Source organism: Carettochelys insculpta, chromosome 2, assembly GCF_033958435.1.
Source record: "Carettochelys insculpta isolate YL-2023 chromosome 2, ASM3395843v1, whole genome shotgun sequence".
NCBI classification, from domain to species: domain Eukaryota; kingdom Metazoa; phylum Chordata; order Testudines; family Carettochelyidae; genus Carettochelys; species Carettochelys insculpta.
In genome coordinates, this window is record NC_134138.1 from 83561952 (window position 1) to 83576479 (window position 14528).

The 14528-nt window shown below is 41.3% G+C and overlaps 1 protein-coding gene across 1 annotated transcript; it reads right to left on the reverse strand.

Annotated features, from left to right (window-relative positions):
• Nucleotides 1-438: 438 nt before the first annotated feature.
• LOC142008581 (transthyretin-like) lies at nucleotides 439-12545 on the reverse strand. Its single transcript, XM_074985813.1, has 4 exons — nucleotides 12477-12545; nucleotides 10206-10336; nucleotides 7460-7595; nucleotides 439-561 (listed from the first exon to the last, which is right to left on the reverse strand). Exons 1-4 carry the CDS (start codon nucleotides 12543-12545, stop codon nucleotides 439-441), a joined length of 459 nt encoding a protein of 152 aa, XP_074841914.1.
• Nucleotides 12546-14528: the final 1983 nt, after the last annotated feature.

Here is a 14528-nt window from a genome sequence, read left to right on the forward strand (position 1 = left end):
ATTTTACATCAGCACATTATTCACTAAGTTAAATGTCTTGTTCCATAAATCGTCTTCAGGTCTTCTTTGGTGTTGCAGATCTATTTTGGTCACACTCCTTTTGTGGTAAGGCCTAGTGCTCATTGGCCTTATGGAAGATTTCGGTTTGCTTCCAGTGTCTCAGCAATGGAGTTTCAATACAGATTTTTTACAACCCTGGGAGTTTCTACTGAACAACAAATATTTGAACACAATTAAGGAGAAACATTTATTGACTTTACCAGAGTTAACACAATTTACAAAATAAAAATCTATACTGTAGCAGTTTGCTTGTGTGTTCATTTTTGAAGATGAAAAATGTTGAGTAATAACTGATTATTTCCATCAAAAAGCAGAATCGTTCATTACAGAAAATCAATCTGCACATCTATAATGGTCAAAGTAGGAGAGTTTGCGTGGTTAATGTGGAGTTTCTAAGTCCTTTGGTTCAGTAACAACAGCTGTAGTTGAGTAAGAAAAGGGACTAAGGAGAGCAGCAATAGTATAATGACGATGACCAGAATCATTAGCACGGAATATTACCTGGAGAGAAGAAAGAAAAATACTTGAGAGCTTGACACGTTGTTGTACATTTTTAAAGCCCAAAGGTGGAGTATTGTGATCATCTTATCTGACTTGCCACTTACCACAAGACAGGATTTTTATAACAGATTTACTCTAGTTCAAGCAATTAATGTAGATAATTTAAATCTCTCCAGTGATGGAGAATCTACCACAACCCTTCATAACTAACTATTGAAACAACTTACCCTAACTATTAAAAACTTGCTCCTTATTTCTTGGTTAAATTTTTCTATCTTCAGCTGTCAGTCATTGGATATTGTTATAACTTTATCTGCTACAGTGGAAGAGTCTTCTGTTCATTTTTCCCATATAGCTATTTGTGAACGGTGATTAATGCATCCCTAAATCTTGTTTTGATAGGCTAAATTGATTGAGATCCATAAATCTACCATTGTGGGTGTGTCTACACTAGGAGCTAACTTCAGAGTTAACTTCCAAGTTAGGCACTACTTCCAGGTAGCCAGCAGAGAGTTTACACACATTTTCCTTTACTTCAAAGTCAACGTCGAAGAAGGGGGCCGAACTTCAAAGTCCTTACTACATTCCCAGGAATGAAGTAGTGCACTACTCTGAAGTTGTACTTCGAAAGTTGTTTTTATAGTGTAGACACAGCTTATATGTTTTAAAATCTTTTGGTTCTTCTCTGAACCTTTTCTAACATCAGTGTTCTTTAATTAACCCACCTAATGTTGTGGAGGACAGTGAAATTAGAAGTGGGATTTTTTTGGATAAAATGCAGGACCAATCTCTGCTCCCACTGAAGACTATCAAAATTCCCTTTGTCTTCATTTGGAAGTAGGATTAGATCTATTAAATGAAGCTCCTGATCTCTTGTGATCATCAGTTCTCACATGGCGCTCTTCCAGTAGTGGGCATGATTAGTCTTTGTGTCCTGGCTAAATTCCATCTTAGATAACTCAAATAGTAGTAAACCCTTAAGTTATATGGGGGTTGTACTCCAGGAACCCTGATGTAACTCGAAGTTTTGCGCAAGTCGAGGGGAGACAGGAACCAAGCTGCTGCCTAGTTCCTGGCTCCCCTGGGCCGTCTGGTTCCTGGCTCCCCTGGGGTTGCAGGAGCCAAGACACTGACTAGCTCACCAGGGCTGGTCAGTTTTCTTGCTCCCAGAGTGGCGGGGAACCAGAAACCAGGGGGCAGCTTGGTTCCAGTCTCTGTGTAGCTTGCAGGACCAGGAAACTGACCAGCTCATGGCGGCAAGTGGTGGGGAGCTGGGAACAAAGTGGCAGCCTAGTTCCTGGCTCCCCTGCACTAGCAGGACCTGGGAAGCTGACCTGCCATGAGCTGGTCAGTTTTCTGGGTCCCACAAGTGATGAGAAGAAGGGAACCAGGCTGCTGCTTGGTTCTCGTCTCCCTGCCACTTGCGGGACCTGGAAAACTGACTTAGCTGGTCAGTTTCCTGGGTCCCGCAAGCAGAGGACAGGGGAAACAACTGGCAGCCTCATCTGGAGCTGCCTCTGGGGGCTGGGCAGGGCTGGGAGCTGCTTCCAGCCATGGGTCTGCAGGTCTCCCAGCTGGGGACCCCAGAACTGGCTCTGCCAGTTGCAGTCTGAAGGTCTCCCCCGACCCCGCAGCTGGGAACCCCGCAGCTGCCTCTGCTGGCCTCCTGCCATGGAGCTGTGAGTCTCCCCACACCCTGGCCAGGGACTCACTCCATGGCTGGATCTGCTGGCCTTTAGCTGCGGGGCTGCGATCTCCGTGCTCTTCCACGGCGCTGACACCTCTGCCCCCCACAACCCCTTTAATTAAATGTGAGAGAGACACATTCAAAATGTGCATATCTCGAGGGATTACTGTATCCTTGAAATACAGCACAGTATTACATCGGTAGTATTTTACCAATGCCAAATACAGAAGTAATATAACTTCTCTGCTCCTCAGGAGTCCCTTGTTTATAGAGATCTCATTAGCCCTTTGGGACTCAGTGATGCACTGAGATTATGTTCAGCCAGTTTACTATGACCCTCCAGCATGTTTTAGAAACCTGGTTTCCCAGGGTAGAGTGTCCCATGCATTAATTATGGCCTGCATTCTTTGTTTATGTATGTCTTACTCAGGTTGGCTATATCGTAACAGTATGCTTGCATTCAATTTAAGTTATTCAGATTGCTCTCTATGACCTGTCCTCATTACTTAGCAGTCCCCAAATAACAAACTCTGCTTCAGAACTATTGTATTGATTTAACCTTTTATAAATTTCAGAAGCACACGTATGCTTGTCTGATTGACAATTTTATGTCTCTCTTTTTTACATTTTGTAAATTCTAATAAATTATATGCAAGACATGATACACTGGTGTTACAGAACAGAACAGCCATAACATCAACCTTTGAGATTAGCTTTTTTAAAAGTGTTTTTTGACCAGGAGGTGTTGTTGACCATTTGTGAACTCTGTCTGGGATAGATGTTTCTGCTCTCTTTGTTCTCAGTGGATCTAAATCAATGGTTTGTAACAGTGTGCTGGTCTTGTTAGTGGGGCTAATCATGTAACTGAAATAAGTGATTACAAAGCTGTATCATCCGAAATCTGGGATTAGTGGTGGAGAGTGAATGAATACATGTTTTTAGATAGGAGGAAGAGGAATCCTGGAGCAGGATTAGTGAGAAAAACTATGGTAATGAATAAAGCTTTGTGGAAAAGCAGAAAACATTCAGTGGTAAAGTGGCAAAAGAGGAGGCCTGGAGCAATGCAGTGGAGGTGTTGGATTGTTGTCCGAGTTGACTGTTTATACTTAGGGTGCCCTCAGAGGAGATTCAGCAGAAAGTGGGAGCAACTCTTTTCCCTTCACACAGCCTCATGTCCTTGGTAAGGAGCTGCTGAACCCAGGGTCTGGGCCAAGGAATTGTCCACATCACCACTGTAATATATGTATGCTTGTGTCAACAAGGGGAAGAAGGGGTTATTGAATCCATGGAGGGTAGTTAAAGATTACTAAGTCTACAGAGAGCTAGAAGACTGCTTTGTTACTTGAAAACAAGGGGATGTTTTACTGAGATTTGGCCAGATGTGTAAACCTCAGATTACCCCACCCACCAAGTGAAACTGAAGAGCACTATCAGAAGAGTGGAAACTGAGGTATCCATGCCAGAAAGGTAAACCCATTACAAAATAATAGATGACAATTACTGGTCTGTGCGGTTGGTTCTTTTGTAGTGTTCCATTCAAGCTGTAACATTGTTAGGGAAGATATTTGTAGTCTTAATTGCTGTGCCATAACGTTGCAGATGATAGTCACATTTTTTGAGAGTACTGTAGACATGGACCAGGCGTAACTGGCTTTTCTAGCATATAGCCAAGACAGATTGGATAACAGGGAGTTGGTAAAGCTCAATCCAGGTAAAACTGTGATGATATTGGTACATTGAGGAAAACAACAAAGGAAAAGGCAGGACTTAGTATCTGTTCTCTTGGGCAATTTGTTTTTTCTTTAGTGTCCTTGAACTTTGAAATTTAAGGTGGTATAAAATAATTGGTTATCCAGAAGCAGCCAAATGGCTGTAGTGGCCTAGAGTGTATTTATTTTTACATGGGGTCACAGGTGAAGATTTTCATTTAAATCAAAGCTTGTTATCTTTCTGCTGTGAGCAGTAGGTAAACTTTCTAAGCATTCAGGAGTGGAAAAATGAACAATTAAGTGATGGTAGGTAAGCATTCAAATTTCCTGACAGTTCTGGCCAGCTCTTAAGCGAATGTACACACTTAAAATGTCTAATTTTCTGGAAAAGCTATTTTAGCTCTCACTCGAATTCCTTTTCAAACTCTGCTTGTATGTTAGAAATCCTCTTACACCCAAGCAGTCTAGATTTTATTCATTTCTAGTACATCTGTATCTTGCTGTCTCCTCCACATATGGACTGAAGACTCGACACTCCTTATTTCAGATGCCCTCTATCGCTGAGATCCCAGCATTCCAGTATTTCTATGTGTGCAGGTCCAAAAGAACATATTGTTGTTCCACCAAGAAGCAGAAAATACAAAGTAACCTGACTGTCCTCCTGCTAACAGATTTAAAACTTCACACTTTTCCTGCTGAATAGTAACAGAAAGAGCCGTGTTAGTTTATGTTCTATCAAAGCAAACAAGGCCGTCCAGTAGCACTTTAACAAAATAATTTATTAGGTGGTGAGCTTTTGTGGGACGTACCCACTTCTTCAGACCAGAGCCATATCAGAACAGAATAACTCAATGTTTAAGGCAAAAGAACCAAAAATTGTGAGCAAGGTAGACAAATCAAAAAAAGTGTAATCAAAGTGAGCAAATCAGAAGAGCAGAGGGACGGTAGGAGGGGGGAAGTCAAGAGTCAGATAAAACAAAGTATGTAGAGGAGTCCTTGTAATGGGCCAGGTAATTGCCGTCCCAGTTCAAACCACACGTTAATGCGTTGACTTTGAATATAAAGAGTTCCGCACTTTCTCTCTGCAGGACATTGGTCATTACCTACAGCCCCCAACTTAAACCACTACAATGCATCATTAAAGACCTACAACCTAACCTAAATCAGGATGCCACACTCCAGAAGGCCCTAGGTGACAGGCCTGTTCTCTCCTACAGACAACCTCCCAACCTTAGGAGGATTCTCACCAGCAACCACAGGCTATCCCACGATAATACCAAGCCTGGAACTTTTCCTTGCAACAAGCCCCGTTGCCAACTTTGTCCACATATCTATTCTGGAGATACCATCAGCAGGTTACTCAGAATCATGGGCACATTCTCTTGTTCCTCAACTACCATCATATATGTCGTCATGTGCCAACAATGCCCACGTACTATGTACATAGGACAAATGGTAAACACTGCTCGACGAAGAATAAATGGACACAAAACAGACATCAGAAAACTTTTAATTCACAAGCCTATCAGCCAGCACTTTAATGGACTGGGCCATTCTGTTCATGACCAGAAAGTCTGTGTTTTACTGAAAAGGAACTTTACCCACCGCCTGCAGAGCGAAAGTGCGGAACTCTTTTATATTCAAATTTGACACATTAACGTGTGGTTTGAACCAGGACAGCAATTACCTGGCCCGTTATAAGGATTCTTTTACATACTTTGTTTTGTATGACTCTTGACTTCCCCCCTCCTACCGTCCCTCTGCTCTTCTGATTTTGTCCACCCTGATTACACTTTTTCTGATTTTTGTCTACCTTGATAACAATTTTTGGTTCTCTGTCCCTTAAATATTGAGTCTGTTCTGGTATGGCTATGGTCTGAAGAAGTGGATCTGTCCCACAAAATCTCTCCAACTAATACATTATTTTGTTCATCTTTAAAGTTCTACTGGACTGCTTTTTTGTTTTGATACTTTTCCTGCTAATATTCATCCTGTTTGTGAGTCAGCCACAACTACTATATGAACAACACATGACCAACTTCATCCAATTCATTCTGTATATTTAAGCTGTGTACCATCAGATATTCTTTTACTCACACCAGACTAATCTCTTACCTGTCTGGTTCGTGTACATTAAGAGATTTGTTTGAACTGCAGGTGGGATTTTCAAAAGGTCTCAGTGACTTGGTAAAAGTCCTGTTGATTTTAAGGTCTTATCCTCTGCGTGGATGTGAGTGTTGTCTACTTTGCCCTCTATAGCAGGGTCTGTTCTGTTGATTCCTAATTTACCTGTGATTTGCACTGCCCTGTTGAAATTAGAAATCTGCAAAATTCCTATTATTCATATCATCTCCTTGCCACACATATACTTATGAGCGGCCTCTAGTGCCATGACAGCTTTGTTTGTATATGCATCTCTATTTCAAACAAGCTCCATTTTTGGAAATATTTTAATTGGTTGGTTCATTCTGTATATTTAAATTATATGTAACTGGAAAGTTACATTTTTTTTTATAATCAAATTGCCTGAGGTGGACCCAAAAATTTAACACTTGTGAAAATGCTGAAATTGTCACTTTTTAAACATTTACAGGTTTTGGTTTCAACCAAACACCACAGCTGCTTTTTCCTGAAGGCTCAAGTAGGTGAGTGATTTTTTTTTTTGACACACACTATTCAACAGTCTAAATAATTTTGTGATGGCCAAGTTGTCTATTCAAGATGTCTTTCTGTTGGCAAAGTGTTTTCAGTGGAGTTCTGCATGCTGGAATGTAACATGTCTTTCTCAAACCTTGCTGCAACAGAACTCGATGGCTAGTGATTTTTCAGAGTAGTTTCCAAGACTGATGTATTTCTTAAGGATTCATTTTTATTTTCTTTTTTTTTGTGTGTGTGGGGCAGCAGGAGAGTGTACATGAAAAGGGACTTTGCTTGGAACATTGATATTAAATTATCTTGTTTATTTCTATAAACTTTAAATAACTGTAGCAATGCAGGTACAGCATTGCATCAACTTAATAAAATTAATCATATATGAAGCTGCCCATCAGTATCAAAAACATTGGTGATATGCAGAGGAAAATATGGAAGCTTCCTCTTTCCTACTAGACTGCGGGAAAAGTAGTCCTGCTATTCTTCTCCAGTAGTGCTACTATAGGTATCCTCCAAACCCAGGACTTAGCAAGGAGCACTGCATGGTTGCAGAAGTGGGAGCAAAAATCCTTACATGAAAAATAAGTTGAGGAGCCTGCTAAGAGCAAATGGGAGGGTAGTTCTGGGGCATTTGTTCTCTGGAATTCCTGTGGAGGTTTGAGTTGGCAATTTTGAACAGCTCAGTGAACCTGAAGATGTTAGTTCATGGCAAAGGCTTTGAAAACGTAGAGCAGGGTTCAATAAATGTACACACAATGATTAATGAAGCCCTATACAGTAAGCACAGCTTTGTTCTTTGCAATTATATGTCCTTTTAAAAATGTGAAATAGAAGTATAATGAATACTCACATCAGCATATTCATGGAAGGGATTAAGGCCAAGTCCCTTCCAGTAGGTGACTGTATCAAACTCAATCTTGTATAACCCTGTTACAAATTGTTCCTCAGTTGTGAGGTCATAGATCTCCCCGTGTTCATTGGTTTTTCTACGTAAGAGCAAGGTAATATACATTTATTTTTGTTCTCAGATGTCTGAAACAGAGGCAATATGTAGTATTAAATTGCAATGACAGTGTAGCCAGACGTCTAAGGAAATGTTGAATGATCTAAAATGACTTGTTCCTTCTTGTACTGTGGAAGCCGTGCAAAGTCAGTTCTGAGATTATTTCTTCCATATACACAACAATGCGTGCCAGGGCCATAGAATCTTCCTTATTGTTACTGTTGCGAGAACTGGAGGTAAGTCATAAGAAATCTGGCTTGGTTGTTCACTACTGCCTGAAAAGTTTGTCAGGCCCATCCTAGAGTTGTTAAATGTTACTTCAAAGCCAGCAGGGGACGAACAAGAAACTCACCGCCAACCTAAGAGTGCATGACTCCCTAGGTGTTTTAATGAAGACATTTAAGGTAGTGTCATTCCACAATTATTAATACTTCACATAAGTTTGTTTCCAATTCTTTTTCTTTTATTTTACTTGGCTTATTTAAAGGAATAGTCTGTTTACAATTTATTTGCATTACATTGAGGTTGCCAAAGGTTTGACCCAGAGTTTAGTCTTATGAAATCTCATTAGTCTGTTGACTTGTCTGTCCTCCACAGACAGAGGTTTGTTTAAATTAGTCTATCAGGACATTAATATTGGCTAGAAACTGCAGAGCTTTGAGTGCTAGCTAATTTGGGGATGTGGCACCTGTATTGAATTTTGTCTCCTGTCATAATGCAGCTCCTCTAATAGCCCTATTTCCACTTAATCACAATATAGGTACTAGTGATTAGACATCAGTGGATAATATGATACTTGCTATTTTATATTGACCAGTGTTTCAAATAATCCTCATCCATTGTACTACATGCTCAGTCTGTGTCTCAAAATGTCCATGTTGCAGTTCCTTTCAGTTAAAAGAAAAAGTTAATCAGCACATCAATTGAACACATTCAAGTCCCTCTTTTGGTTAATATAATGCAAGGAAATATAGCACTTAATGATAAGCTATTTAGGAACTTCTTAAATCAGATGCCATTTTCATCTTTTCCTGGAATGCTTTCAAGCCTGTTCTTAGGATATTTCTGGATTGATTTAAAATGTTTCTTTATCCTACATGGATGACTTTTAATCAATTTTTCCATTTACTTAGCAAACTTTCTCAACTAACCCCCAGTAACACTTTTAGGTTAGAGTACAGCTTTGTACCAATGATAGGCTAGAGTGGGTTTCTGGGAAGCCCTTATTAAAATTCCACTATCACTTTGAAGTGAATATGGAAGTAATTTCCCTACCTCCAGTGAAGTTCAACTGCTTACTGGACTCTGCATGAACATGTCTGCCAAATAAACCTAATAAAAATGGCACCATGTGTTCTTTGCAATGTAGCTCAGGTTTTTTTAAAATGCCCTTGGACACTGACACTAAAGCATCCAACTCTCCTTTCCGCATACCTACACAATATTTACACCTACACCTGCCTATACATCCCACTTCCCATTCTAAATTGCACTGTATTGTGTATAGTCAATATGTTTTTTTCCAGGAATGAGAGAGAGAGAAAAATGTCATATGCTTTAAGCTGTTTACTCTGTTCTCTTGCTTAGCTCTTTGGGCATGAGAGCACCTTTGCTATGGCGGTGGTGCTTAAATTGTTACAAGAATTCTTGTGTAATATTATTGAGGAGCTTGCATACAGTTTTGTTGTGTGCCTGGTCTTGGTCCGGGCCTGGGCTCCCATTAGTGGGAGATTCCTGAGGTGTGACAACTTTCACTACTTGCTTTCTGAAATGATCCAGACTATTGTAGACTGCTTGTCAGAGGACAATGGTTTCTCTAGCCAGAACATTTACTTTCTCCTGTAACTTACTGTATTGTTGGCCACTATAGATTTCTTCTCAAACAGACTGTCTTGAAACAATATTTTTATGTTCCAATGCAGCTAGAATTCTTAACTAGTTTTCAAGTTCAAACAAAAGAACTTAGGTTGTTTTTCTATTTAAGGTACTGTGATCCTGCAAGGTACATTTTTTTGTATCCTATGGTAAACCTGTGCACTGAGGATGAAACAGGACCATTCTCCTCCAATAGTACCTTAAACAGAAAAGAACCTAAGTTCTTTTGTTTGAACTTGAAAACTAATTAAACATTTCAAGTTCAGACTTCTGACTGCCATTTTATATAGAAGTCACTGGGCATTCATTCTCTGACAACACACTAGAGTGGAGGTAGACTGCATACTAAGAACTAATGAGTTTCTTATAGGCATAAATAAAGGGAAATGTCATGAAGAGGAAGCATCAAAGAGCAATTCATGGAAGAATAGCTTTCTATATGACATTTCGTACTGCCTGAGAGTTACCTTCCGCATGTTAGCAATTTTTTCAAACTATTCAGGAGACAGTCTACTAGCTTTACAGCTATAATTTACTTAGAAGAAAAGACTCCACAGACAAAGTAAATAATGGGTGTAGGCATAAACTACCTTACTGCTGCTCTCATTATAACTGATGATTTACATTTTTAAAATGAGCTCATGTAAAATGTGGGCTTTCTAAACATTGGCCCCTTTCGAAGCCTTCCTTGCCCCCATTTCATTTTATTATGACTTACCCTGAATTTAAGAGTTGCCAGGTCCCATCTTCAGCCTTTCTGTGTAATTTAATTGGTAAGCCAGAAGCTGCACTTCCTCTGACTGAATCTAGAATTTTCACAATGAGAGGGTATTTGGAATCATGAGAGCCCTGCATGTAGAGAAAAGAGACATGTAATTCTTTTATGACAAATTACATAGGAGTGATAGGACATGATAATGCTTGCCCCTTAAGAATGCTATTTTTTTAGAATTCGAGAGTGTCGTATTTTCTCGCATACCAAGTGCACAGGTTTACCATAGGATACAAACAATGTAGCTTGCAGGGTCACAGAGAGGGAGAGAATGCTCCCCTTCCCTAAGGGGTGAACTCAGGTCCACTGAGACTGAGTGCCTCTCCATAGTCCCTCTGGGCTGCTGTCTAGCATTCAGTGCAGAGGTGTCGCTAAGTAGCACAACCAAGCCCAAAGATGACACAGTGAAGGTTTAATAATGGAAGTGGGCAGTGGGGGTGGCTTGGAATCTGGCAGCCTGATCTTGTTTTAGTATGGGAACAAGAGGAGAGTGTTCTTGGTTGGGGGAGAGACCTGGTCACGTGGGTCACATTTCCCTATTCCTCTCTTCGTTAACTGTTAGTTTGGCAAGCAGTCTACCTGTGCTATCATAACCCCATTCTGAGCCAGACTGTGGTCAGCCTTCGGACGAGTGTGCCGGGGTGGGAAAGGATTTAAGTAGCTTCCCCTGCACAAAGTCTCCAACCATTATACTCCACGTACTCACTGGAGAAATGCTTTATTTCTAAACGTCCAGCAACCCCAAGGGGAATGAGGATGAAACAGGACCATTCTCCTCCCATAGTACCTTAAATAGAAAACAACCTAAACTCTATAGGTGCTTCCGCACTGGCCTAAATTCGAACCTGATGCTACACCCACCCCGTTCCAACTATATTATGATATCGATATTAGTGCTCCCTAAATCGAGCTGATGGTATTTGCAGTGAAGACAGTCACTTGGTACAATCGAGCTAACTGCCTTAAATTCAAATTTGGCTTGTAATGTAGATATAGTCCAGGGTAGCTGCTGGTTAATGATAACCATCAAGTCTCTTCAACCATTCTTGGTTTTAAAAACCAGGTTTTGGCTTGATTTTTTTTGTTAAAAAAAAAAAAAGGTTCTTATTTAACGATAGTGATAACTTAATCTTTGTGACTCCTTCCCCCACTTCTAATACCTTCTCGGGACCCCTGCCACTCTAGACCATCACTAGCAGTCCTGCCATGGAGTCTAAGAAAAGTTCCTCTATTAAACTAACATACCAAAATAAACTCAGTGGTCCTGACTGATTTTTATTCCCCCCCCCCCCCCCCCGATTTTCAATACAGCAGATTGTAGCAGGAGTTTATCAACTTCTAGGGATAAAGTATGAGCTACCACATCAGAAGCTTTGTCTGAGTGTGGAGGGCAGGTCGTGCAGAACCTGTTTTTCTCTAGCCTAAAGCCTTAGAGACTAGCTTCCCCAAACATCAGAAGTGTTTTGTGGACCAGAGAAAGAGTATCAGGACAGTGCTGCTGGAGGAAATCAGTAGGCTAGAGAGCATGTGGATCTCACATTTTTAAAGGACATCTGAGTGCTATCTTGACATGGGGGTAAATGGGTCCTTAAACTTGGTCACAGACCTCTTTCAGAGTAGCGGATGTGGTGATTCGCTCCAGATACAGAATGGTGATAGGAAGAGCTGGAGCAATAAAGGAAAAGCAGGTGAAAAAAGAGACCAGGTACCACTTCATCTCCCTTCTCACTGCAAGGATCATTACAGAAGGAATTAGTAGGTGAATCAGTAAGCAACATGCAGTCTTGCAAGGTCATAGAGCCACAAGCCAGTACCTCCCCGAGAGATGACAATTGCTTTGATTTCCTGTAAGGGTGGGTGTTGCTTCTTTACAGCTTCCCAAGGCTGAAACATATTTGGAAAGGAAGGGAGCTATGAATTCTCTTCCTTCCCATCTCAGATCGAGCTTAGCAGCTTTTTGAAATTATCCTGTTAGAGTATAATAGCAGGTAGAACCAGCAATCTCCTGTTTTCATCACCATGAATAACTGCAGCAGATGAGGGGAGCACATTTTTGTCAGAAAGGAGAGTGCAGGACCAACACACAATATACAATTAAAATCAAATGTAATCAAGTAGGCTGATTTTTCTCTGACTTATTCCACTTATCTTAAAGAAGAAGAGTGAGGTAGGTCACACCAGTCACCCTTGAAAGGCCATCTCAGTATGGAAACTTACCAACGGTGCAGCTTCAGATAAAAACACCAGTCCAGTTAAGAAAATAAGGAGCAAAGGATGAGAGACCATTCTGCTTCAGTTTTGAGAGTCTCAACGCCAGTGACTAGAAACTGATGGGATTTGGAATTTTATACAAAATCCCGTCCAATTAGTCTGCTTATGAAATGCACATGACTTCAAACTGCTGATTCTGACTGTTTACTTAGTAAATAGTAAGAGAATGAGTAACCCACACAAACATGAACCTTGTCTGTCTGCTGCATTTACCTTCTATAAAATAAATTGGATCCTTTTGCCTCACTGATTACAATTACTTAACTGTAAAAGGCCTATTCCTTTCCATGTTTCCTGTTCTGTTTTACATTGTCAAAACCTCATCTTTAAAAACTGAGTGAGGAAAGTACATTTTCCTTCTCTTGCACAGTAATATGATTTTCATTTTCTATATGGATTTTATTCTGATCATGGCATGGAAAATACACTCATCCACATAATCGGCCCAGTGTGTTTATTTGATGAAAACTTCCACCCTTCTCATTCTTTGTTGAAACACAGAACCAAAGTAGATGTGTATCACTCCACCCTCAAGCTATGTCTGCACTGACACTATGAGATAAATGCGAATTTAAGGCAGCTTGATATTACCACATGACTATGTTCACTGTAAATACTGTTAGCTCATTTTAGGGAGCACTGATATCGATAGCATGATATCGTTGGCACCTGCTGGTACCTACTCAAGCTCAAATTCAGAAGTTCAATTAAAGGCAAGCGTGAAGGTGCCAGGTCTTAAAATGGAATTTATTAGCCTCCAGAGGTGTCCTGTGTGTAACCCACAATACTCCACAGTGCTCCGCTCTGGCTGCTGCTCTCCAGGTGTGCAGGAATTAAGTAACAGGAAGTCCGTGAGTTTCAAATCAGGACCAGGAAGCCTGTGGCCATGGGCTCATGTTTGTATGAGAGCCTGAGAAATGTCTTTCTTTCTTTGCTGTGAGCACATCTACCCATTACAAATAGCCCCAGAATGGAGTTCATGGTTCTGTCTCTACACTTGGTATTTTTTTTCTGCGCTGCCTGGCGCGAGTGGCTGCCCCGCTGCACTGTGTGCTTGTGCTTGCATAAGAGGTTGAGAAACTTCTCAGTGGTTTACATTTGTGCGTGCCCCGCTCCCTCTCCCCACAGGCACCACGCAGTCGAGGTCTTTCCTGCACTCAGCCACATGATGTGAGTAGCCCCCGACCCAATAAAAGGATTTGCCATTGTCCTGGCTTGCGCACAGTTAGGGCTCCAAGAGTGGGGAAAACTTTGTGTGCTTGCTAGCGCTGGAGGGGGGGGAAGTCTCCCTCTGGCGGCTAAGATGTTTGGAGGGGCTACTTCAGCTGGCCCCCCCACTAAAGCTCCCCGCATGCCCCAGCAGTGGACCTGTGTGGCTTGATGCCGCCATGGGGAAGTCTCCCCCAGCAGCTAAGATTTTCAGGGGTGCGAGAATGAACTGTCTCTGCAGCCACAGACCACAGGCCCCCCACGACCACCAGAAATATTTTTGGGACCTTGCTGCCTGTTGCAGACACCTGCTGCTTTTTGCAAAATCTTTGATATTTGTTGTAAAAACTTTTTCCTAGCCTTTCCTATCTGTCTTCATGCTTTGACTCCCCTTCCACCCCCAAAAAAGCCCACAGGGTGGAGGGCCAGTTGAGATTCCTGTTTTCCCTTATAAGCTCAGTGTATGAGATTTCACTGCCATCCCCCATGTTGTCAATGTCTGTGCAGTGCAGAGAGAAGACAAAAACCTTTTTTCCTAGACTTTTCTATCCTCTTTCTTCTCACTTTGCACCTCTTCATGCAGGGAAGAGTGGGTGGAGGGCCAGCTGAGATTAGAGACTGTCCCTGTGTTGTTTTCAGGGATCAGATGCAAGCAAAGAGGGGAGACAGTCAGTGGATAGCCAGTTGAGAACACAGCCAAATAATGCACTGGAAAGCCAAATACACTCCCATCAGCAACTCTCTTTTTTTCAAAAGCTTTACTATCAACTCTTTCTTCAAGCTTTTTAG

What these genes read in the sequence shown, in the direction of transcription:
- LOC142008581 (XM_074985813.1), bottom strand. Translation starts at nt 12,545, where the DNA reads ATGGTCTCTCATCCTTTGCTCCTTATTTTCTTAACTGGACTGGTGTTT. An exon ending in TATCTGAAGCTGCACCGTTG is followed by an intron (nt 10,337 to 12,476) that starts GTAAGTTTCCAT and finishes CTCTACATGCAG; the next exon opens with GGCTCTCATGATTCCAAATA. An exon ending in TGGCAACTCTTAAATTCAGG is followed by an intron (nt 7,596 to 10,205) that starts GTAAGTCATAAT and finishes GCTCTTACGTAG; the next exon opens with AAAAACCAATGAACACGGGG.